The sequence below is a fragment of the Leopardus geoffroyi genome, chromosome A3 (assembly GCF_018350155.1).
Source record: "Leopardus geoffroyi isolate Oge1 chromosome A3, O.geoffroyi_Oge1_pat1.0, whole genome shotgun sequence".
Taxonomy (NCBI): Eukaryota; Metazoa; Chordata; class Mammalia; order Carnivora; family Felidae; genus Leopardus; species Leopardus geoffroyi.
In genome coordinates, this window is record NC_059336.1 from 25,650,373 (window position 1) to 25,673,888 (window position 23,516).

Below are 23,516 nucleotides of genomic sequence, written 5' to 3' on the forward strand. Positions count from 1 at the left end.
TAAAACCCCATATCCGTTAGGCAGTTATGCTCCTCAGCCACTCCCTGCCTTCCTGGTAACTACCATTTTGCATTCTGTTTCTGTGGATTTACCTACTTTAAATATTTCACATATACTGAATTGTACAATATATGATGTTTTGTGCCTGGCTTTGTTCACTAAGCATAATCTTTTCAAGGTTGATCCACATTGTAGCATGTATGAATACTTCATTCCTTTTTATGACTGAAGCATATTCCTTTGTGTGTGCATGCATCTGCGTGTGAGTGTGTGTATGTGTATACATACCACATTTGTTTATCCATTCATCTATAGATGAACATTTGAACATCTAAAATGTTGAGGGGCGCCTGGGTGGCTCAGTCGGTTAAGCGTCCGACTTCGGCTCAGGTCATGATCTCACAGCTCGTGAGTTCGAGCCCCGCGTCGGGCTCTGTGCTGACAGCTCAGAGCCTGGAGCCTGTTTCAGATTCTGTGTCTCCCTCTGTCTCTCTGACCCTCCCCCATTCATGCTCTGTCTCTGTCTCAAAAGTAAATGTTAAAAAAAAAAAAAAAATTAAAAAAATTAATAAAATGTTGAGTTGTTCAGATGTTTTGGCCATTGTGAACAGTGGTGCCATGAACAGTCGTGTACAACATTTGTTTGAATACCTGTTTTCATTTCTTTTGGACATATACCTAAGAGTGGAATTACTGAGTATATGTAAATTTTATGTTTAACTTTTTAAGGAACAGCCAACCTGTTTTCCATAGAGATTGAACCATTCCTACTTGTAATGCATGAGGGTTACGATTTCTCCATATACTCACCAGTGGTTGAAAGGTTTTTAAGTAGGGAGCGTGTGTTTTATAAAGATACTCACTATCTTATAATTTCATTGTTGTTTTATAAAGAGCACTCTGGCTGCCAGTTGGGGAATGGATTGTGGGTGGCAAGGGCTGAAGCAGGGAGACCAGTTGCCCTGGTGAAAGATGATGATGATGACTTGGACCAGGATGGTGGTAGAAGCAAACAGATGAGAGGTGTTCTTGAGGCAGAATCTATAGGACTTGGTCTGTTGGTGAAAGAGAGAGGAATCAAAAATGATTCCACGTGTCTGACTAGGGAACCTGAGTGGATCATATTGCCATTTACCGAGATGGGATTGACTGTGGGAAGTATGGCCTGGGGAGAAATCAAGACCTAAGGTTTGGGCAAAAGGCTGAAGGTAATAATGTGATTTGGCCTTTATTTTATGGGGTGCTGCTCCTTGCTGTGAGGTGAGTCCTGAATCTGGCCCTGCTTCCCCTATCTGTCTTTGTGTCCACAATCTGAGTTCTTTTGGTTCCAGAACAGACACTGAGCACAAGCCATAGTCTTTGCCTGGTGTAGAGATCACAGTGATGTTTCTCAGTATCCTTCTTCTTTACTTTTCTGGCATTCTTTGTACTTACTGGTCTCCTTAAAAGGAGCTTGGCTTAGCTTTCCTCTCACAGCCACTTGGCATGGTCTATAGTTACCGAGCTGGGATCTAGATCATTTGCTGCCCTGTTCGTGGTATTGCCAGGCTCTTACCTGCTCTTTGCCATCCAACTTTTAGCATTTGGACTGTGCCTCTCACTGTTTAGCATGTGATGATGGGGGAAGTTGGATTCTAGCCCCTGTGTAATTTTCATGTTGGGCCATTAGGCAAAAAAAGCATTTGGAGTTGGAGAGGGGAGGGCAGAGATACAGGAAGAAAAGTCATTGTCAGGATTGTCCCTTAGTGCACTAGATAAATGAAGTCTGCGTTTTGTTGCCTCATCATTCATACCGTTAACTTTTATGTTCCTGGTAAGTAGTTCTTTTACTAATTCTAAGCATAAGACGAAATTCCTATTTGTATGAATTGAAGACAAGTCATTTTTTTTTGCACGAAAACAGGTTAATTATTAAAGAAGTGATTACAGAATACCAAAAATCCCTGGATTCTTGCTTTTCTTGCGCTTGTTAATTCAAGGTATTGTTGGTGAGATTCCAAAGAATAGTTGACATGTTCAGAACACTATTCTACGTGGCTCCTTAATGATAAATAAGGATGTCCTTGGCTCAATATTTCTTAGAGAAGTTTTAGAATGCTTTCATTCTGGAAAATTCTCTGGCATCAAGTGCTGGGTTAGTTTGCTGCCTGAAGATCGTTCTGTGAGGAGATAAGAGACAACTAGTTATATACTTTTAAATACACAAGCTGGCTGTGGGCCCAGACTGAGCTACTGGTGCACTCCATCCCCCTGCCCATAGTGCTTGCTTCAAGGATGGAGATATGGAACAAGTCAGGTTAGTGGGAGCCCCAGAGGTTATTTCTGGGTCATTGTTTGAGCTATTCCAGAAAGAAATGGAGAGTGAAGCTCCTGGTAGGTAGAGACCTCCATGTACAGCCCAAACAGAGCCCACCCAGAAATAGTAGAGGCAAGAGATAGATTCTGGTGTCATCGTTTAGGCCCTGCATCAGGCCACTGCTGAAGCTAGTCTCATCCCTGGATGTTCACCACTTATAATTTTATCGTTGTTGCATAAACCAGTTCTGGTTGGGCTATCATTTGTAGCTGGAACACAGTTGACATTCATCTAATCCAATCCTTTGACTCAAGACTGACTTTGGGACACTAAGTGGTATGTCGAAGGCCACTCAGAGCCATGGAGTGTAAGAGCAGGAGGTGGAAAACCAACACTGAGGCAAATGCTGATTTACTTCACTTAGTACTCTAATAATTGATTTGGCCACAGATTCGGGGAAATTTGGAGGTTAAGTAAAAACCTGAATATATAACTTCTGAGGTTTGAGCCAAAATAGAAGAATTTTCCTTGGTTAGATTATGTACTCAATAAGCATGTTTATCATGAATGGAGTATCTAAGGGTGATGGAGATTCTAAACTTCTTTACTCTCATATATCTTCCCTAGTTCCACCGTCATAATTTAACATTTTCCTGGTGACAAGTTTAAATAAAAATCCCATTCTTTTACATGTTTCTTAGGAAGCAAGTCCTCTTTGAAAATTTCTCTGGGTTTAGGGTTAGATAGATGGGAAGAAGGGGGAAATTTGAGTCAGGATGACAAAGAATGAGAGGCTCTAGCACACAGAAGGTGACAGTGTGGATGAAATGGGCATGTATGGTGGAGATGTTTCCAAAGAAATGTTTGAGGCATATTCAGAAAAGTATGAGAGTCCTCATGGGGACAGTGGATAGATTATTTGATTATATATAACCAAGAGTATCTCAGTGTTAGGACTTGTGACTAAAGTAGGCAATGAATCCGCCTAGGGAAGAGTGGGGAGATTAGTTGGAGTCAGTAGGGCGGCCTGGAACAGACTGAGGCTGAGGCCTACTGGCCCCCTTCATTCCTGTGAAGATTGAAGTGCACAGTAGGCCTTTGTGCAAAAGAAAAATATTGGTATTTCTCTCTTACCAATTTAAGTACTTTAACCTTGGCATTGGTTAGAGGATTTGAGGTTAGTCCTGGAGGAACATTCCATGCACTTGTCAGTTCTGAAATAAAGAGAGAAAATGTGATATGAGTTGAAAGAAACAATGGCCAGGCTGGGTTGTTTTAGCCACAGCCAGCTGGAGGGATCTCTGGTTAGTGCACGGCTCTAGGAGAAATCTCTCCCTTGCCCATCCAATGGACAGATTTCAGACATAGTCTCTTAGTCTTGTGTGTGTATGAGGGTGAGTTTACAAAGATCAGAAAAGACCTTAGAATGAACTGGAAACCAAGTGGGTATTCTATGTACAGAGAATTGATATTAAGAGACATATAGGCATGTCTGCCTTTACTAGCTGAAGAAGAAGACCCTCCTGTTTTGGTGTCATTTGCACTATTTTGAACCCCTTTAGAGTTCACCACAAATATGTACAGATAGCATTTTGTACCATCATCTCTTGGTGGTTATGAAGTTTATGATCTCAGTCTCAAGTTTCTCAAACTCCAGCATCTGTGTGACTAGGTGATCCAGGTCCATTTTCCTCCAAGTGGTAAGATGACCCCTACTGAGCTAGATTTCATTAGGACCCATAGAAGAGGCATTTAGATTTAATTTTCATGTTTTGCCACCTCAAGATGCTGAAGTCCCTACCTGAAAACTAAGAAGTGATTTTCAGTCCAGATGGTGATTGGATGATACTGTGCTCAGTGCCATGGAATGTTCTGTAATGTGGTTTCGCACCCTTGTCCCTTTCTTATGACTCTTCTCAGTGTTTACATTATTGTTTTTTTAATAGATATTTTTAATTTTTTTTAATGTTTATTTCTTTTGAGACAGAGTGCATGCAAGTGGAGGGAGGGGCAGAGAGAGGAGAGGCTCTGCGCTGATGGCATGGGGCTCAATCTCATGAACCGTGAGATCATGACATAAGCCAAAAACAAGAGTTGGACACCCAACCGACTGAGCTACCCAGGCACCCTTTAACTAATTAATTAATTTTATTTTTTGAGAGTGTGCAAGTGGGGGAAGAGCTCAGGTAGAGGGAGGGAGAGAATCTTAAGCAGGCTCCACACACAGCACAGAGCCTGACGTGGGGTTTGATCTCACGACTGTGTGAGATCATGACCTGAGCTGAAATCAGGAGTTGGGCGCTTAACCAACCGACTGAGCCACCCAGGTGCTCCTAAGTGTTTAAATTATTAATTCCACATACCATTAAGGGCAGACAAAAATTTCTTCAGAACCTCAAGCAATATATCTTGCACTTCTGCTTCCTGGAAGAGATGGGAGGAGCATTTTTATCAGTACGTCTTGGGTGCCTCTCATATGTGGGTTTTTTCCTAGTGTAAGAAATCTATTACTGGACAAGGCTATATGGGGAGGTGGATGTTGGTCAATCTCTCAGGCTTCTTCGTTGGGGGTTTTCCAAAGCCCTTCAGTAGGTTTTGATGCCTTAGGTGGCTCCTTGAACAAATGTTTATGGGGTCATATTACGTTCTAGACACTGCTGTAGGTAGGCTCAGTGGTGCAGCTGCATACTTTCAAGACAAAGGTTGAATTCAGTATTGGGAAGGACTGGTTGTTGCCGAGCCTGTCTCCTTTGCATTCCCTCCAAGGGCCTCCCAGATCTGCTTGTCTCTGCTGGCACTCTGCTTACCTTTCCCCTCTTCAAAAGGCCTATGATTCTGTGATGCCTGCCTTTGGCACATTCTGTTTCCTCTATCCCGTACACACTTTGGGTCTGTGCTAACTTCTGCTCCTTCTTCAAGGCTAAGTTCAGGCATCTTCTCAGGGAACCTACTGTCTGCCTTCTAGTTGGTGCTCTCTCTACTCTGTCATTTTTATGCTACACTGACAACTTTCTGCATAAATGTCTGTGACCCCTGTCAGGTGCGTAGTTACATGAGGCTAGGGACCATGCCTTCTACGTTCCTTCCCCTGCATGGAACCTGGCATGCTACATAGCAGCCCAGAGGTAAAGATGAGATGAAGAATCACTGGACTTGCGATACCTCCCAGAGTCTGCCTCTCAACTGACTCCTTATTGTCTCAGGGCTGACATGACATGCAGACGGTCCCCGTAGTCACCCATAGTCATAAGGTTGCTCACTTCAGGGTGCCCATTGTATGCCTCCACCCAGTGTGTGGCTCCTAGGCTCTTAATGATTTAGCTGATTTATTTGTGATTTTCAGCTGTCTCTGTTTTCCTACTTAAATTTGAGGGTCACTCTTAGAATCAGGGATCTCATCACTATTTCATGTTGTATTCTAGGGCTGGGGACATTGTGGTGTTCCCTGAACATTTGTTGAATGAAGGCATGAACATGTACAAGAACAAATATCTTAAATGAGGGCGTGGTTGGTGAACCTCCTGGGAATTTCCTGGAACCTGTTCCCTGGGCCCTGCCCTCTCTCTCCCCCCTTCTCACTTCCCAGGCTCTCGTCTGGTGATTCCTGTGCTCACTCGGGATTACTGATGGGAACTACCAATGGGAAGGTGAGGCTGGGTATATTTGTGAGCAACTCTCATGAACCCAGGCAAGATTAGAATCTAGATCACCTTTTCATTCTTCCAGTGGACTCCAGGACTTCCTTGTGTGTCAGAATCACCCACAAAACTAAAAAATCAGGGATTTAGGCCTTCCTTAAGTCACTGACTGAATGTGGGATTCTAGTCATGGCTTTGGGAACTAGCTTGAAGAACTCTCCAGAGAGGGTAAAGGTTTGGAACCTACTCCACATTGCATCTGTGATCTAGTCTGTGTGACCTTTTCCTTTCCAGAGTCCCTGTGTCACTGAGCATCTGGCATTAAAATAATTTCTCACATACAGATATTTTGAAAATTGAATTGACTTACAGCCTCAGAGGGTGTCACCTTGTCTTCAGAGCTGTCAGGAAACAAGTACAAGGAAAAATTATTTTCACATAAAAAATATTAACCAATTCTAGAGTTTAGGTATTAGTTCACTTCTCAAAGCCACTTATAAAATGTCAAATACAGAGGATAAAGCAATTTTAAGGTGAGTAAAACTCCATTTTAGCTTCCCTGTAATTATGCAGGTATTTCCCAAGGGCCTTTTCTGTTATTTTTCTCGTGTGATTTGAATTGGGTTCTTGATATTTATTTTTATACTGACAAATGTCAAGAGGACTTTGTAGTTATGGACAGTACCTCATAATCTTGAAGTCTGGTATCAATTTGTCTTTTGAAATCTTGCTGTCATGGGAGATGATTGAGGTCTGCATTAATATAAAACAAATATGCATTAAAAATAATACCTTGAGGGGGATCTGTGTGGCTCAGTTGGTTAAGCATCCGACTTCGGCTCAGGTCATGATCTCGTGGTCTGTGAGTTCGAGCCCCGTGTCGGGCTCTGTGCTGACAGCTCAGAGCCTGGAGCCTGCTTCAGATTCTGTGTCTCCCTCTTTCTGCCCCTCCCCCACTTGTGCTCTGTCTCTCTCGGTCTCTCAAAAATGAATAAATGTAAAAAAAAAAAAAAAATTAAAAAAAAAACAAAACAACCTTGACCTGATTAGTCAGCGAATGTATCACATTGTGATATGGCCAATAAGATCACAGGTAAGGACTGGAGTGGAGACTCCCTGGTTGCAGGAGACAGCCTGTTTATCTCTTCTGCCCTAGGGGCTGAGCCCACCAGCTGCCCTTGTCATAGGGGTACCCAGGCACTTGGGCCCTTGGGGATTTGGCCCCCTCCACTCCAGACCACTCTTCTTTCCGTGTAACTTGTGCTCCTATTAGTTCCTCCTCACAGCTCAGTCCTGATTTGTTACTCAGTACTCACCCTTTCCACGGTAGTAAAATTCTCACCATCCTTTTCCACGGTAATCCACAAGGTGACTTGGAGTTGGTTGCCTGACTTGAAGGAGTAGGCTATTTTGGTGATGCTTGCAGCCAGGTTATTCATCTGTTGTGAAGAAGTCATCATTTAGAGTATGGAGAAGAAGGAGGACTGCAGAATGGTGCCTTATGAGATACCTGTGCATCATTCAGTTCATTTATTCAGATATTTATTGGCTCTCTAGTATGAGTCGATCACCTAGGTCGGTACTGGCACAGTGGGTGTGACCACAGCAGATAGGGTCTAATTCCAGATATTTTCCTATATCTCATTTCCTTTCTCAGAAGGACAGTAGGTCATTTAACACATAAAATTTTGCTTTTCTGTTACCCCTCATCCAGCTTAAACCCATTTCTTTCTATGCTCTTTTGGCAGACCACTCTGCACTTAATCATTTTGGAGACCCTGTTAAGGAAACATTGTACATTGCTGAAACAGAGCCTGGCCCATAGGAAGTTCTCCATGATTATTATTTTCTTGTTATTATTGCCTCTATTCCTTCTATCACCCTTGGGGCCAGAAGCAAATGAATACCTCAGATGTCGATAAATCCACTCTCTTGCTCATACTGTGACTGTTGGTAAAGTACTTCTCTCACTTTGGTTTTCTGTAAAATGGGCACAAGAATCCCTACCTCCTGGTGCCATTGTCAGGATGAAATGACACCTGGCTTTGTACTTGGTTTGAAGCAGGAACTCAGAAGACATTTATCCTCCTCTGCCCCTGCTCTCTGCTCTCCTTTGGTGTCAACAAATATCCATTTAAATGATCATCATTAAGGGTAAAGCTGTATCCCACAGCATTTCCTCTTATTTACCTCTGGAAGAATGTTCTGGAACCCACTGCATTTTTACCTTTCTCTCAAGAGTTTGACAGACTAAGCTTCAGCAAAGAGGAGAATGGTGTCAGGGTAGATGAGGCTTACCTTGGTGGAACTCTGCTTGACACTCAGTGTGATGATAACGGTGAGTAATTTATGGGACAGAGTTAGGGAAATGTTGGCATTTCTAGGATCTGGTGGAAGGGGACTTCCAGGTACAGGGACTATATATTTGTTAAAGAAGGCTTTAGCCTAGAGAAAGAAAAGCAGAAAAATCCCTGTTGTCATGTAAGACTAACATCAGTTTCTATGTCTTTGGAGCCTGGCTGAGATGTTGAGGAGTGAGGTGGCCCCCATGAGGACTGCAGTGGACAAGCATGATGACAGACAGCAGTAGACACCCCCCCACCCCAGCCTCCGTGTTGGGGGTCTCTAGGAAGTGGTGGGGTTTGTGGAGATTAGAGAGTAGAAACCTTTTGTAAAGGAGGAAGCACTGCTCTTGTCCAGCTGATTAGCCCTGATGCAGTCCAACTTAAGGCCATCAGACCTCTGATTGTCTAAAAGAAGCCATAAGTCCTCATTTTTGAGGTGAATTCCCCCATTTAAGTGTTCTTGAAGTAGCATATATTTCATGAATTCAGGGATGTCTGCAGCCCTCCTATGGAATCCATTGTAAGCACAAAGAACACTTACACAGTAGAAGACTGAAAGACCTTGTGCAGAAGTCCTGGAACTTTTAACATTGTACTTGAACAAGTCAGTAGCTGCAGGTGAGAGGAAAGAGAACATCTGGAGACCCCCGTAACCCCCGGGCTCTTGGTGGCTCTGCCCTCCAGATGGGGGACCAGTGTGGACACCTCCCTCTTTCTCAGTCTTAGGCAGAAAGCTGCTGCCCTACTGTGTTTTCCAGTTTCGGGGAGGAAGGCAGCATGAGGGCTTGGCCCTCTCCTTGTTGTGCCAAAACCGCAAATGAGAGAGAGAAGCTTGCTGCCAAGGTGCCAGTTTCATCTACTCTGGGACTGGAGAAATGTTACCAGTTTCCTGCTTTGGCTGTCCTGGCAGCTGCTGTCCCACTATGTCCTATCATTCCTGTCTCCCGGATATGTTTGAGGACATTGGAGGGAATTTTTGCTTCTCAGCTTCCTTGGCATGAGGCCTGGAATCCTCCTTGCTCCGACTCTGCACACATGTGCGCTTGGCAAACCATTTAGGTGGCGGGCTGCCACAGAGACCTCTAAGGGGCTCTTCGCCCTGCTCTGTCCTGGAGAATGTGTCATAGTGGTTTAGGGAAGCCAGTAAGTTACCACATGTTCTCTCTTGAGGTGCTGAGGAGGGTCTGTGTGCCTGGAGGCTCAAGGTATTGTAGCTCACAGCCGCCCACTCTCCTGTCTGTCATCTGGTGAGATCCCCAAGGAGTCCTCCATTGACCCATGACCCCCAGGGAGCTCTGGTGTTTGTACTCACAGTTCTTGCATTTGCTGAAATCACTGAGATCAATGTCACACGATTCTACTTCTTGAAGCTGTGAAATCACCACCAATGAGCTTTGCTAAGGAAGTGCAGCAGGCCTGTCCTCCTCCCCTTCAGCCCAGCTCATCTTCCGCTCCTCCCCATCCTCTTCCCCTTCTCCCTGTTTCTTGGGCTTCTCTATGGCAGAACTTATACTCTCCCTCTCCCAGTGTGAGGCATTATCCTGTCCTGCTGCTGGGGTCTTTTGGGCCAGAATGGCTCTAAACTTGGGACTCCTGAAGGCCTGATGTCTCCTTTTGGAGTCTCGCCCAGCATCAGGACCAAATCGCTTTCCCCCAGTGACCTAGACCTCTGAGGTGGTGCCCTCCTTTTTCCCAACACTTACCTTCTCTTTCATAGCTACTGTCAACACTTGAGAAACGATTTGGTCCAAAGGCAGAGGCACTGGCAAAGTATTTGTGACCCTGGGAAAGATATGTGGAGGACTATGTGATTCTTGCATTTCTGGATTTTGCCCAGGCATTGGAGAAAACCCATCTATTCATGAAACAGCTGCATGATGTTCTGCTTCTTAATTTGTACCAACACCCGAGCGCTTTTGTCTACAGTTTCAGTCATTAAGGAAGATACTACAAGGATCCCTGGGAAAATTACCAATGCCTGACATCTGACCCAGCAATCCCATGTAGAGGGATTTATTCTTCAGACACCTGTTCATGTTAGTGAACAGACCTGTCTGGGACCTTACTAGTTGGAGTTGGGTACAAAAGTTAACAGTTGAAAAACACAACTATTCCTTGATAAGGGACTATTAAATTACAGTGCATCTTCATAATGGAATACTAGGCCATAAAAAATGAAGAAGCTATTTATATATTGATGCAACAGATTCCAAGCTATTTTTTAAGTGAGGCAATCAGAGTCCAGAAAGGTGTATATGGTATTCACCCCTTTCTGTGTGTGTATACACACACACAACTGTGCACATGCAAATAGTGTCTCTGAAAGCCAATGGAAGAGACTAGATCCTTTAGTTGCTTCCAGGGAGGAGTATTAGCCAGCTGGTATACATGGGTGGGAGGAAGACTTTTCATTGTATGGCTTTTTGTATCTTTTGGATTTTGATTTAGGTGAATGTATTGCTTAAGCAAAAAGAACAAAATACAAAGAGTATGCTTAGCAGAATGCAGGCAGAGTGAGAGAAGGTTGTTTTCAAATGTGCTGGGCGTTCCCAAGCAAAGACCCCTGACTGGGACTCCCAATTACTGATCATTCAAACCATTGGGTTGGCCAAACTCCACCCTAAGGGTGGTATCAACGGGGACATTCTGGCACATATGGATATAGAAAATGAGAAAAATGGTCTCACGTACGTTTCCACTACTTGAAGGGTCACTTTCTTGAACTTGATGTCCTTGTCCTGGACTTGGAGGTTGATGCATTGGGTATTGTTTGTGGAAATGCCAATTTTCAGAGTTACATCGCTGTGTACTTGATATCCCAGTAGGCTGACTACAGGTCCTGCTAGGCTGTAGAGAATAAGATGTAGGTGAAACCAGGCCTAGCTCCAGGATTTCAGGAGCCAAGCAATAGGCATTTTGGGAGTAAGCCTTATGTGTTTGTCTAGATTATTTGAGAGAGGGAAAGTTTGGTGCTCTTCAAGTGAGCATGCCTCAAGGTTGGCCTTCTCTTACACAGGATTTAGATCCTGGTTCACGGGAGGCATTTATAAAATCACTCTCCTCACCAGCCTTCAAGAAGTCTTCTTTTGGGGCATCTGGGTGGCTTAGTCCTTGAAGCGTTTGACTTTGGCTCAGGCCATGATCTCGCAGTTCATGGGTTCGAGCCCTACATCAGACTCTGTGCTGACAGCTCAGAGCCTGGAGACTACTTCAGATTCTGTGTCTCCCTCTCTTTCTGCCCCTCCCCTACTCTGTCTGTCTGTCTCTCTCTCTCAAAAATAAACATTAAAAAAAAAAATGAAGTCTTTTGTTGGTGGCATGAGGCCGACTTGTAATGAGAAGCTCATTACAAGTTCACTTTTGTGCCCAGCATCCCCAGCTGTGTGTTGTGTGGGTTACAGCATAAGAAAAACCCACCATTTACCAAAACCAGGCCTCATTAAAGTCAGATGTTCTCGAGAAGACAAATGGCCCTTCCTGCTACTGCTAACTGTAGTGGTCACAAACATGGGCTCTGGAGGCAAAATGCCTGGATTTGAACCCTGTCAGCTGTATGTAACTGGTTTTGGTAGTCTAAACTGGTTTCCTAGTGTAGAAATAGGACTGCTTTTCTGATGAGGTTGTCAGGAGGGTTCAGTGAGTTCAGAGCGCCTCAGTTAAGTGCTTGGCTGGAGTTTGCTTGGTGAAAGGTTTTAGTGCCATGTGTGTGATAGTCCAGGAAGCTGCCTTCTCCCCAGTGTAGATTGCCTGTCCTCATGTCTTCCTGTGTGCCTTGGACCTACACTGCTAACCTGTCCTCCCCCACCTGTTGATGTTCACTGAGGACAGGGACTGCCATTACTCCTGTGCCCAGCACAACATCTGGTATAGAGATGTGTATTAATTACCCATTAGGTGGATGACTGATGCATGCATTTTAATAATCTATGTCCACCCCCCCCCCCCAAATGCCTGGGACAGTGTTTGTAGAGTGGGCTGATTCTTCTTGGAGGGTCCAGATTATTTGGAGCCTTCATTTCCCGTAATACCAGTGTATATGTCATTTTCTGAGGTTTTTCTCTTCACTGCCCATGTATAAAATTGTGCAGATTTCACATGGAGATCTGGATTTCTGGCTGTGCTTACACTATTTGAGGATGGGGCTTCATGGGGTCATTCTCCTGCATTGGTCCTTTGGGGCAGAAGAGACAGGCAGCTATTCCTGGTGCCCAGTTTGCCCCACCCTCAATCATCCAACCTTATTCTGTGTTGCCTCTGCCTGGCCCTTGGACTCTGGCTCTTAAGTCCCCAGGCTAACTGTCTTGGCTGACTGATTTGGAAACAGGCTCACCCTTTTCCACCTATGAAGGCGGTAGTTGTGGTAGAGACGAGGATCCCATCACCTGTCATGGTTGATGTCATACTCTCCACAGTCACTTCTTGAACATTTAATCTGCAAAGTGACAGCATCATGGGTCAGTCCTGGCTCCACAAATCAGCCTGGGCAGCAGGAGAGGTACCCCTGAAGCAGCCATTTAACAATTTACCAACCCATCTATTCCCAGGACTCCCTGGCTCCCTTACCCACTCTGCTCTTTAAGCTGAAGAAATCTTGGTCGTATTTCCCTCTGAAAGGGCACCCTTTCAGCACAGAACTAGAATATTGCTTCATGAAAATGTGGTTGTCCCTTTCCATGGTATTGTTGGAGGTTGAACTTCGTGTCCCCAAACAGCAGCTCTCTTCTTGTGTCAGACCTTAGGATCAAGGAAGCACTTACCCCAGTAAGAGTTCTGCTAGGTCAGCATTTCTCAGCAGGCCTGTGACTGCATCACTAACACCTACTGGCACTAGACTGTTCAGCACACCCTCGGTGGATTCTGTGAGCTTGCCGGCTTGGTTAACGATATCATTCAGAGGCTGGGGGAGATTTGGGAGGTCAAGGGTGTTGACAAGTCCTTTTACAGGATTCTTCTCTGCACCAGTGGGTAGTAGTCTGCCCAGAGTCTCTTGGATATTGAGGGCATCAGTGGCTGTTGAGAGCAATGACAGTGGGAGCTTTGGGGACTGGCCACCACTTTCCTTGCCCAGGATACCACCAAGAACATCACTTCCAGGTATGTTGAGGGATGAAGTGAGGTCTAACACAGACAGTAGGTTGGAGTTAGACAATGTAGATATCACTGTCCCAAGCACACCAGCTAGATCTATCTCCTCACACATCAGCATCTTCTCGATCTGTGGGGGCAGCGTGGCGTTCAGATCTGAAAAGGGTCAAGAGACATGATCTTGCTGTTGGGTGTCCAACTGATTCAACCAGAGGAACCTTCCCAGCTGGAGAGCCAGCACCTCTGAATTGTTAGGCCCTTAGCTACTGTATATCATGCCTTCTGGATATATCACTCCCTCCCACTGCCCACCACAGGACAGCCTGGTGATACAGAGATAACCTGTCCCCTGTTAAGAGTTAACATTTGTTAGCCACCTACCTGAGGCCAGCCTAGTGTTGAGTATGTTACTCTAAAGTGGTTTGAGCATGGAATGAAAGAATTTAGTTTAGCTCTGGAGCCCAGTAGCCCCAAGTATATAAGGTCTAGACACTTCCTTGAAGTCCAAGTGGCCTGGGGCAGAGTATTCTCTTTCCTGAGCCTCAGTCTCTGCACCTGTCTAGGAGTGATAGAACCTGCAGCACGGGTTGTTGGGCACAGGACAAATGTTGAGCTGGTTTTAAGTACTCAGTAAGGTTGAGGTGGCTAGCGAAGAGGTAGTGGAGCTCACAGACCTGGGCTCCTCTGTTCTCCATCTGTGTGACTCTGTGTGAGTCTCTTCTCTTCTCTAGGCCTCGTTTTCCCCTTGTGGGTCATCGGGAGGTCTTGCCGCCTTTGACAAGCTGCCCATACTAAGAGACCTCCTGCATCAGCACTGATCCTCCAGCATTTTTATCATCAGGGTGGAGGAGATGCTCACCATGTCTTTGCCTTCACACTGGAGACAAGCAGGGCAGGGAGAAGTGGAATCCCAGAAGATGGTGGGGAAGGAGAGAGGGTCAAGAGCCAACTTGGAGAACTGTGAAGTCACAGGGGTCCTATCCTATCCTGCTCTCAGTGGCCTGAGAAAGGAACTCAGAAGAGGAGCTATTACATCTGGCTGGTGGTCAGCCCTGTCTACCTCAGCAAAGAGCTTAATTGGGCCAAAGGACAACATTCCTATTCCAGAATAGGAATAGCCGCATGTCACGACATAAGAGAAGTGGCGAGGGAAAAATAATCAGGCCAGAGGTCTCCTCCAGGGGGAGGAGGAGAAAGGGGGAGAGGGAGGCAGCCCTGCAGGAGCCTTGGGGCCCTCAGCCCTATGGCCGGGTTTTATTCCTTAAACTCAGTTGTGAGTACAAGAGTATTTGCTATATATATATGTGTGTGTGTGTGTGTGTGTGTGTGTGTGTGTGTGTATATATATGTATGTATATATATATGTATGTATATATACATATATACATATATATGTGTGTGTGTGTGTGTGTATATATATATATATATATTTTTTATGTCTGACAAAATTAACAACCACCACCACCACCACCACCAAATCACTGTTTGTTGGGTATACAACTGTTATTTTTTTCTTTTTTACCACTGTCTGAACTTTTCTATATATTTCAACTATTTTGTCATAAGGCAGAGTGGTGGGCAGAGTGGAGGAAGTGTTCCTAAAGAGGCAAAGCAGTGGATGTGTGAGCTGTGGGGCTGGGTACCATGATCACTAGGCAGCCACCAATTTTCCCTCTGTCACCCTGTCCTTTCATCCTGGAAGGCTGGCTGCAGAAGGCTGTTGCAGGGAGCTTTGTGGACTTGCCTATTGGCCTTCATTTGCTCAAGAGTCCTACTCCCTTCTTGGTCCCCAAAGAGAGTCACTTCTTTGCCAAGCCTTGTAATTCCTGAGCTCCTCTGCTCTCTGGCCCTAAGAGACTGCCAGAGGACAGAATTCCACATCTCTTTAAGGAGGAGGCTGAGACTCAAGAAGGGTGTGAGAAGGGCGTTTGGAAAGAGCAAATCTGGTCAGGGTGTTTGGTACTGGATTTGGATCTCCCATTTCTTGGCTCTTTGTCAACCAGGTTGATGCTTTAAGTACGTGTGGGTGTTTGGGATGAGCTGTGGGGCCCAGCATTGGGAAGCCATGAGAGGTCCTGGCAGTGTGCAGGTGATAAGGGTCACATAAAAGGCAGGTAGCCATTTGACTGGATCCAAGAGTTCCCTTCTCCAGGGTTGCTTTGACCAGTCCTTCCCCATGTGTGGACTATAGACAAGTAGCTTCAACATCATCTTGGAGCTTATTAGAAAACCAGATTTTCATGCCCTCTGCAGTATTGCTGTATCACAATGTGTGGGAGTGGAGCCCAGGCAGCTGTTTTGTTAACAAACTCCCAAGGTGATTTTGATGCCTTCTCCTTATTGAAGGTGTAATCAGCTTTTGGGCTTGGAAATGAGAAGTGTGTGTGAGTGGGTGGAAAGTCAAAGGTGAGCAGGTGAAACAAGTTTTACTTACATTCTTCGAGTTTGCTGCTAGACATGAAGTACCTGGCCACTGGTAGACACCTGCCTCCTGGGGTCCTAGTTGGATGTTTCTTAGATGGAGAATCTTTTGGGGCACTTCTGAACAGTGGTCTGGGTGGCAGATTGAGAGGGGCTTTTTTGGTGACCTCAAGGGCTAATTGAGGGAGATTTCCCAGCAGCAAAGATGGATTCTGCAGGTCAAGTGCTCTTGCCTGGACCGTCAGCATGAAGACCAGGGCCCAGAGGGTCAGCATCTTGGTGACTGATATCTGCAAAAGCAAGTTCTTTTAGAGACCACGCTCCCAATGGATCATAGGGGTGCCACTATGTTTGTATTAGACATGCACCTGCAGGGGCCCTCGCTCTTGTGGAAAGGTTCCACTCACATTGTTGACATTCTAGTCTGTATATTGTATTCATCAGACAGTGTTCCATCATATGGCAAAGTCTTGTTTTCTTCTACTTCTTTTTCAGCTCTGCATGAAGATATCCACAGGCTGGTGGCAGTCTTTGAGTACAGGCCAAGCCCTGCCAATAGCCTTACCTCTATGGTCCACATCCTCCTGCCAGGTTTCCTTTTCTCAAATGCCCTTGGAGCCATCTCAGTTACCAACTGGGGAATTCAAGAAGTTTGAATGATCCAGCTACAAAGGTTATTGCTCTAATGGTGGTCAAGGTCTCTCCCAGCTTTTGGTCAACTAATATAAAGCACTGTCCTTGTTGGTATGAGCTTTCCATGTGCCAGTCCCTTTGTGGAGAGTAAGCGGACATTAGCTGCTCTAAGCTCTCTACACAACCCTGAGAAGGAGGGTCTATCTTTATTTTATAGATGGTGAAACTTGTGGTACAGAGCAGGCAATATGCTTGCCTGTGCCCACTGGCCAGCTTCCAGCTGCTAGTTTTGCCCAATCAGAATGAAATCACCCAATGAATCAGACCCGAGCTTGGTACCTTCCACCCATTTGGTCATTGGGCTGTCCTGGCATTTCAGCTCAGTGTGCAGAGGCCAGAACCATCCTTATGTCAGTATGACCATCTCAGGCCCTCTCTTGTCTTTTTAAAGCCTGTTCCCATGTTCTGGGAGAGCATTAGTGTGGTCTAGTGGTGGCATTGGACCATCCTCATTATTGTGTTGGTGGCTGGCACACAGGAGGCTCCTCTGTGTGTGGATCAATGATCAAGTTAACCCATTTCCCACTTTCTGTAGCCTCTTCTATTGTAGGGCACTGGGTGGTCCTAACGACCATGGGGCATGTGGCTTCTTTTTCTTGGCCAGGGTTGAGCAGCCATAACTGTTGTGAATGTGTAAACTTATAAGTCCTGACTTTACCTCTCTTTGTTGGGATGTATCCATACATATCTACGTATAGAGTACTGGTCTGTGTGCTAATTATTTCATCCACAACATCTTTTATAATTTTCGCAGCAAATCTAGACACTCGATAATATTATTACCCCATTTCCAGCTGAGGGGCCTTAGCTTCAGCAAGAAGGCAGAGAGCTGGGTCCACCCAGGCAGAAAACCCATGTTTGACTCTTGAGCTCAGTTGTGTGACCCAGTGGTGATTGTTTCCCTTCTCTGGCTGTCACATTCCTCCCTTACAATGATTCTCTCAAGTCTTTCTCTCTCTAATGTTTAAGGTAATACAGAGGTTTGTGTCTTGGGGTATGTTCTGTCAGTAAAGCCAGTAGACTCTGGGGTTCCTCTCTGCATTTCTTACCTAATCAAGTTTTATAAAATAAGGCTTATCAACCTCTGCTCTTGCCATGCATAGGCATTGTCCAAATCAAGTTGCCTGCCATTTATCAAGACTGAGGAGAATTGGGCACCTGGGTGGCTTAGTCGGTTAAGCGTCTTGACTCTTGATTTCGGCTCAGGTCATGATCTCACAGTTTGTGAGATTGAGCCCTGTATTGGGGTCTGTGCTGACAGCATGGAGCCTACCTACTTGGGATTCTCTCTCTCCCTCTTTCTCTGCCCCTCCCCTGCTTGCACTCTCTCCCCTCCTCTCTCAAAATAAAGAAATAAACTTAAAAAAAGAAAAAAAAATAACTGAGAAGAACTGCTATTGATGAAACGTTGGGAAAGACATAATGGGAAGCCAGTGACATCTTTCATATGGGACAAGTTAGACTTTAGGAGAAAACTCATCACATTTTCATTACTTTTCTCATTTTACCCTTACCTGTGAGAAATTGGAATTTAGTGTAAAGGTGACTTTAAGTGTTCTGTGAGGGAAAAAATAACAAAATTCTCTGCCTGTGACTGAATTTGTGGCAGCATTATTAGATGCTGTCTTGAATGGAATCATTAAAAGAATCTCAGGAAAGATCCCCCATTTTAAAAATTAATTAATTAGTTAATTTTTAAATTTATATCCAAGTTAGCATATCGTGAAGCAATGATTTCAGGAGTAGATTCCTTAATGCCCCTTACCCATTTAGCCCATTCCCCCCTCCCACAACCCCTCCAGTAACCCTCAGTTTGTTCTCCATATTTATTAATCTCTTCTGGTTTGTCCCCCTCCCTGTTTTTATATTATTTTTGTTTCCCTTCCCTTCTGTTCATCTGTTTTGTATCTTAAAGCCCTCATATGAGTGAAGTCATATGATATTTGTCTTTCTCTGACTGACTAATTTTGCTTAGCACAATACCCTCTAGTTCCATCCACATACTTGGAAAGGGCAAGATTCTTTTTGATTGCTGAGTAATACTCCATTATGTGTATGTATGTATGTATGTGTATGTATGTGTGTGTGTATACACACACACATACATACATACATACATGCATGTCATCTTTATCCATTCATCTGTTGATGGACATTTAAGATCCTCCCTTTTTTAAAAAAGATTTTATTTTTAAGTAATCTCTATACCCAATGTGGGACTTAAACTCACAACTCCAAGAACTGAGCCAGCCAGGTACCCCAAGAGATCCCCATTTTTAAAAAAATTTTTTTTTTTCAACGTTTATTTATTTTTGGGACAGAGAGAGACAGAGCATGAATGGGGGAGGTGCAGAGAGAGAGGGAGACACAGAATCGGAAACAGGCTCCAGGCTCCGAGCCATCAGCCCAGAGCCTGATGCGGGGCTCGAACTCACGGACCGCGAGATCGTGACCTGGCTGAAGTCGGACGCTTAACCGACTGCGCCACCCAGGCGCCCCGAGATCCCCATTTTTAAAAGAAGTTACATACCAGGAAATTGTTAATGCCTACCACTCTAGGTACAGTGCTGTGCATTTCAGTAGGGAGAGGCATTGCTAAAGAGATTCTAAATGCAAAACCCTAAGTAGGTCTCTTTTCTTGAACTGTCCTATGCTTGTTTCTGTCTCAGAGTTTTGAATTTCTCTTTCATGAAGTTTTAAAACTATTTATTTTGAGAGAGCGAGTGAGAGCCGGAAGGACAGAGACAGAGAGAGAGAAAGAGAGAGAATTCTAAGCAGGTTCCTCACTGTCAATGCAGAGCTGGACGTGGGGCTCCATCCCACGAACCATGAGATCATGACATGAGCTGAAATCAAGAGTTGGACACGTAACCAACTGAGCCACCCAGGCACCCCTCTTTCGTGAATTTTGATGTAGCAGGTTCTTACCTTGTCCAACGCTGATGGGTCGATGTTGATGGGAGAACGTTTTTGGAAGCTGCCTCCCCTCCTGCTCTTGCTTGTGAACTGTCAGAGGAAAGCTACATCTCATTTTATAGACCAGTGTCTCTCGCAGAAGTTGTCAGACATGCAGGGACGTGATCCAAGTGTGCTGATAAGGGTGGCATGATATAGGCTGACTTCCAAGATCAACACCTGCTAATGGTTGTGACATTTGTCAGCGTCTTTCTGAGAGATGTTCAAGGTGCTTGGAACTTTTTTGGAGATGCAGCCAGGCCAAGTATCTGTCCCTTCCTTATTTTAAACCTTCACAAGCCTGTTATCTTTGAGTCAGGTGGGTACTGGGTGAATGGCAAGAGTAGAGGGGTGTTTAAGGCTGGCAGGTGCCAACCCAGTGAGAGTCCTTTATGGTGCCAGTGCCATGCCCTGGCCATGGTTGGCACTTAGCATTGACCAGTGCTAGGGTGGGGATCTGAGGGAGAGGGGATGGGATCCCTCCGGAAAGGGTGTTTACGGACAGACTTCTGGTCAAGTGACATTTTATATGAGATGTGTGCAGTTAGAAGCATCCAAATTTGCCAAGATTTCAGGGAGAAGTGATGGAAGTAGGAAGGTTGGAATATATACAGTGTCTGCAGTGGGTGAGAGCATGAAGGCATGTCTGGGGGATTTTAGGCATGGGAGTTATAAAATTTGCTCAGTCCCCTTTCCTTTCCCTAATCGCACTTGGAATGAAACTTGAATAGTGGTGCTCATTTGTATTCAAGAATTCTAGGCTCTTTCTCATCTGTCATCTCATTTAATGGCTCCTAAAACTTTAGAGACTGTTCTCTGGGCCTCTGGCCTCTATTTCAGAGAAAGCCTAGTCATCTGTTAGGTTCCTACCACTTGAAATTTTGTGATTTTGTACATCCTATATGATCAGCCTGTGGTGTTACTACAGCTTTACAGTGCAAGAATATGGGAGAGGGAGATAATTTTGACTAAGGGGTTGGTTAGTCAGAATCATCTCTTACCTCTGTCTACCTGAAGCTTAGTCCAGAATTATTCCGGATCCCTGCCCTGAAGCAAGCTCAGCATGTTTGCTGTAGCTGTAGGGTCCTCTTCAACCCCATGGGAGTTCCCATACTGTGAATCTCAGCTATGGTTTCATTTGCCAAATGTTCCATTTGGGGCTTTGCTGAAATGTCAGATGCAAAGAACAAATGACAGTTGACCTTTTCTCAAAAGGCAGAACATAGAGTTTTATATATGATAAGTAGAAGACAAAACTCAGCTGCCTTGGGTCTTATTTTTCTTGGGCATCTGAGGGAAATTGAGTCATCTTTTAGGCAAAAATTGTGACATCGGTTGGTGGATGTGGCCCTTGCTTTTACTTCCTCTAGTGGTTCTCTGGACCCAATGAATGACTCCAACTCCAGGGGTTAGGAAAGGGCACATCCCGGATGCAGCCCCTGATGGCCCTTGGGGCCTCCCCATTCTTTGTCTTTCTCTCCTTCAGCCTTTGGAGGTGGGGCAGTCATTGGATTCTGCTAATCCACAATCTATGGGAAGCTCTTTCACTCACAGTGGCTTATCACACTGGGCAAAGGGCCTGCTTCTTCCCAAGCCCTAAGTGATTTGACCTGCTGACTCTTGAAAGAGAGGACCCTTTCAAGGCTGGCCAAGGCTTGGCTGAGATCACAATTGCAGATGATAAGGCAGGTACTAATTCTTAATGGCCTCTGTGTGAGAATGTCTTCATAGATGTGGCTGAGCTGTGCATGTCCTGCTGACGGGCATCAGGATTTTGACCTTTCACAGGTGTTTCTTTAGTGATATACACACACCTGTGCACACATTTATATGCTTGTCTATGTTTTTCTGATCCCTGGAACTCAGTGGTCTTGTCTTGCCTCAGTTTCCTGCTCTGGTATAATCAATCTCAGATCTTGGCCAATAACAGGAATTCACAGGGACCTCCTGCAGGGAACTTGTATCCCTGCATACTCTTAAATCGCTTGTAAAATTTGGGTCAGTTTTCATTTCTTAGGATACATGTCTCTTATGAGATTTTCAGTGGGCTTTGTGAGTTATCAAAGGCAAAGAATCATTGTTTTAGGAGGCGACAAGGTTTTTGTGTACAGGCTTTGGGTGTGAGTCGTGGTGCAGCTACCTACTGGTGTTTGGTCCAACTTTTCTGTGTCTTAGTTTCCTCATCCATAAAGTAGGGATAGTATTATACCTATATAGGATTGTCATGAGGGTTAAGCGAGATGAAATATGTTACAAGATTAGCATCAAACTTAGCATATGTGAGTATTCCATAATTTACTATCATCACCATCATCATGACTTTTTTACTATTGCATCGGCCATTTTCAGTTTTTTTCACCCACCTCTCTCTCAGGTTTTATATAATTTCCCTAGATTTCCCCTAGATTTTGGCAACTATTCATACCTTGTTTGCAACAAGAAAATGTGTATTTTTTTTATTGTTTCTTTACAAAAAAAAAAAAAAAAAGATCCTTTATAGTGCTTTTACCAAAATAAGGGCAGATATAGAGATGTTTTAATGTTACTCTGAGTTTTCATTTTTTGGTGGAAGGATAGAGTTTTCTTGATACGTTCTACTGCAACTGTATTTGTGAATATACCTTGTCACAAATGCATAAGAGGTTTCAAAAGACTAAGTATTTACCTCCAGGACACATTTGCTAATGACTGTGTGTCGACTCTGTTCTTTGTTTTACCCAGTTGCTCCACAGGTGGCACTGTCCAGTGTCAGGCCTGTGGTCTCCACTTTGTAGGCCAGAGTTGAGTGTATCTATGCTGAGAGGAGCTTTTCACTATCCCCAGGGGGGCAAGTAGCTGACAGGCACCTTGTCTTTGCTGCTCTCCCTCTGAGCACCTGTCACGACTTTGCCATCACTGGCTATACATTGCTGCTAGTAGGCATCCTATTCTGGAAGTGCAATAATTTGACTCCACATATAGCTGCAGGTGTCACTATGGTGACATTTGCCCATGGATTCAGCCAGCTTGGGTTTTACACTGGGGGGCATTAGGTTGGCCTGAGAAAGAGAAGGGTCATGCCATGGAAATCACACTGAACCTTGAGTCATAGGCTGTGACCACAACCACCAAACCCCTAACTAGTGCGCACTCAGAAAATACTTTCTGCCCTTACGACGACCTGTTACCGCCATCATCAACAGCAGCATCACCGCCATCACCCATGTCTCCATTTAGAGATGAAGAAACTGTGGCTCAGAAGTTAAGTGACTTTTCCACAGAAGTGACAGGTTGGGCTTCAAGCCCAGGATGTGCCTGAAGCCAAAGCCTTGACTTAGGACATGTCATTTATCTTCTTTTCCCTCAGCCCATGAGATTCTTGAGGGCTGGGGCACGTCTTACTTACCTTGTACATTTTTGTCTCCACTCAGTGGGTAGTAAATGTTGGACAAATTGGGGCGCCTGGGTGGCGCAGTCGGTTGGGCGTCCGACTTCAGCCAGGTCACGATCTCGCGGTCCGTTGAGTTCGAGCCCCGCGTCAGGCTCTGGGCTGATGGCTCAGAGCCTGGAGCCTGTTTCCGATTCTGTGTCTCCCTCTCTCTCTGCCCCTCCCCCGTTCATGCTCTGTCTCTCTCTGTCCCAAAAATAAATAAAAAAATGTTGGACAAATTAATGAATGAACAAATGAATGGGCCAACTTCTCAGTTTCTCTGTTTGTCAAATAGGCTAACATGTCCTTGCCTTCGGTTATGTAATGGCTATAGGAATCAGATTAGAAAGTGGCTCTGAGTGTTTAAAGTGACAGCCATACATGAGGCCAGAGTTCCTTCTGTCTTCAGCCCTCCTTTCTCCTATCTCTACTCCTTTTCAGACTGGCGTTGGGCAGATATGGGCTCCCTCAGGTGGTCAATTTGGATGGGCTCAGGATGAATCCTCTGACTTCTCATGCTAAAACAGTCGCTGGATTTAGCTGGATTTCCTCCCGAGGCTCTGTGGATCTGTAGCTTTGAAGCTCTGGTTCAGTCTCTTTTTTTCTTAAAAATATATGATGTAATTCAGATCACATAGCTCTCTTGCTTAATACTCATCAATAATTCACTGTTG

At 44.8% G+C, this 23,516-nt stretch overlaps 2 protein-coding genes and 1 long non-coding RNA gene across 3 annotated transcripts in view; 1 reads left to right on the plus strand and 2 right to left on the minus strand.

Annotated features, from left to right (window-relative positions):
* Nucleotides 1-23,516, plus strand: part of CDK5RAP1 (CDK5 regulatory subunit associated protein 1) — an 83,790-nt gene that overhangs the window by 47,576 nt on the left and 12,698 nt on the right. The window lies entirely within an intron of this gene.
* Nucleotides 1,147-13,295, minus strand: LOC123580302 (vomeromodulin-like). The gene is made up of 13 exons (XM_045444879.1): nt 13,037-13,295; nt 12,610-12,711; nt 10,971-11,126; nt 9,983-10,061; nt 9,592-9,649; nt 8,821-8,891; nt 8,233-8,379; nt 7,251-7,373; nt 6,620-6,687; nt 6,305-6,335; nt 4,660-4,720; nt 3,431-3,510; nt 1,147-2,159 (listed from the first exon to the last, which is right to left on the minus strand). The coding sequence occupies exons 2-13, from the start codon at nt 12,678-12,680 to the stop codon at nt 2,136-2,138; spliced, it is 969 nt and encodes a 322-aa protein (XP_045300835.1). The 5' UTR covers nt 12,681-12,711; nt 13,037-13,295; the 3' UTR covers nt 1,147-2,135.
* Nucleotides 13,409-19,516, minus strand: LOC123580303. Its single transcript, XR_006703239.1, has 3 exons — nt 19,407-19,516; nt 15,799-16,075; nt 13,409-13,520 (listed from the first exon to the last, which is right to left on the minus strand). It is a non-coding gene; the product is annotated as an uncharacterized LOC123580303 (long non-coding RNA).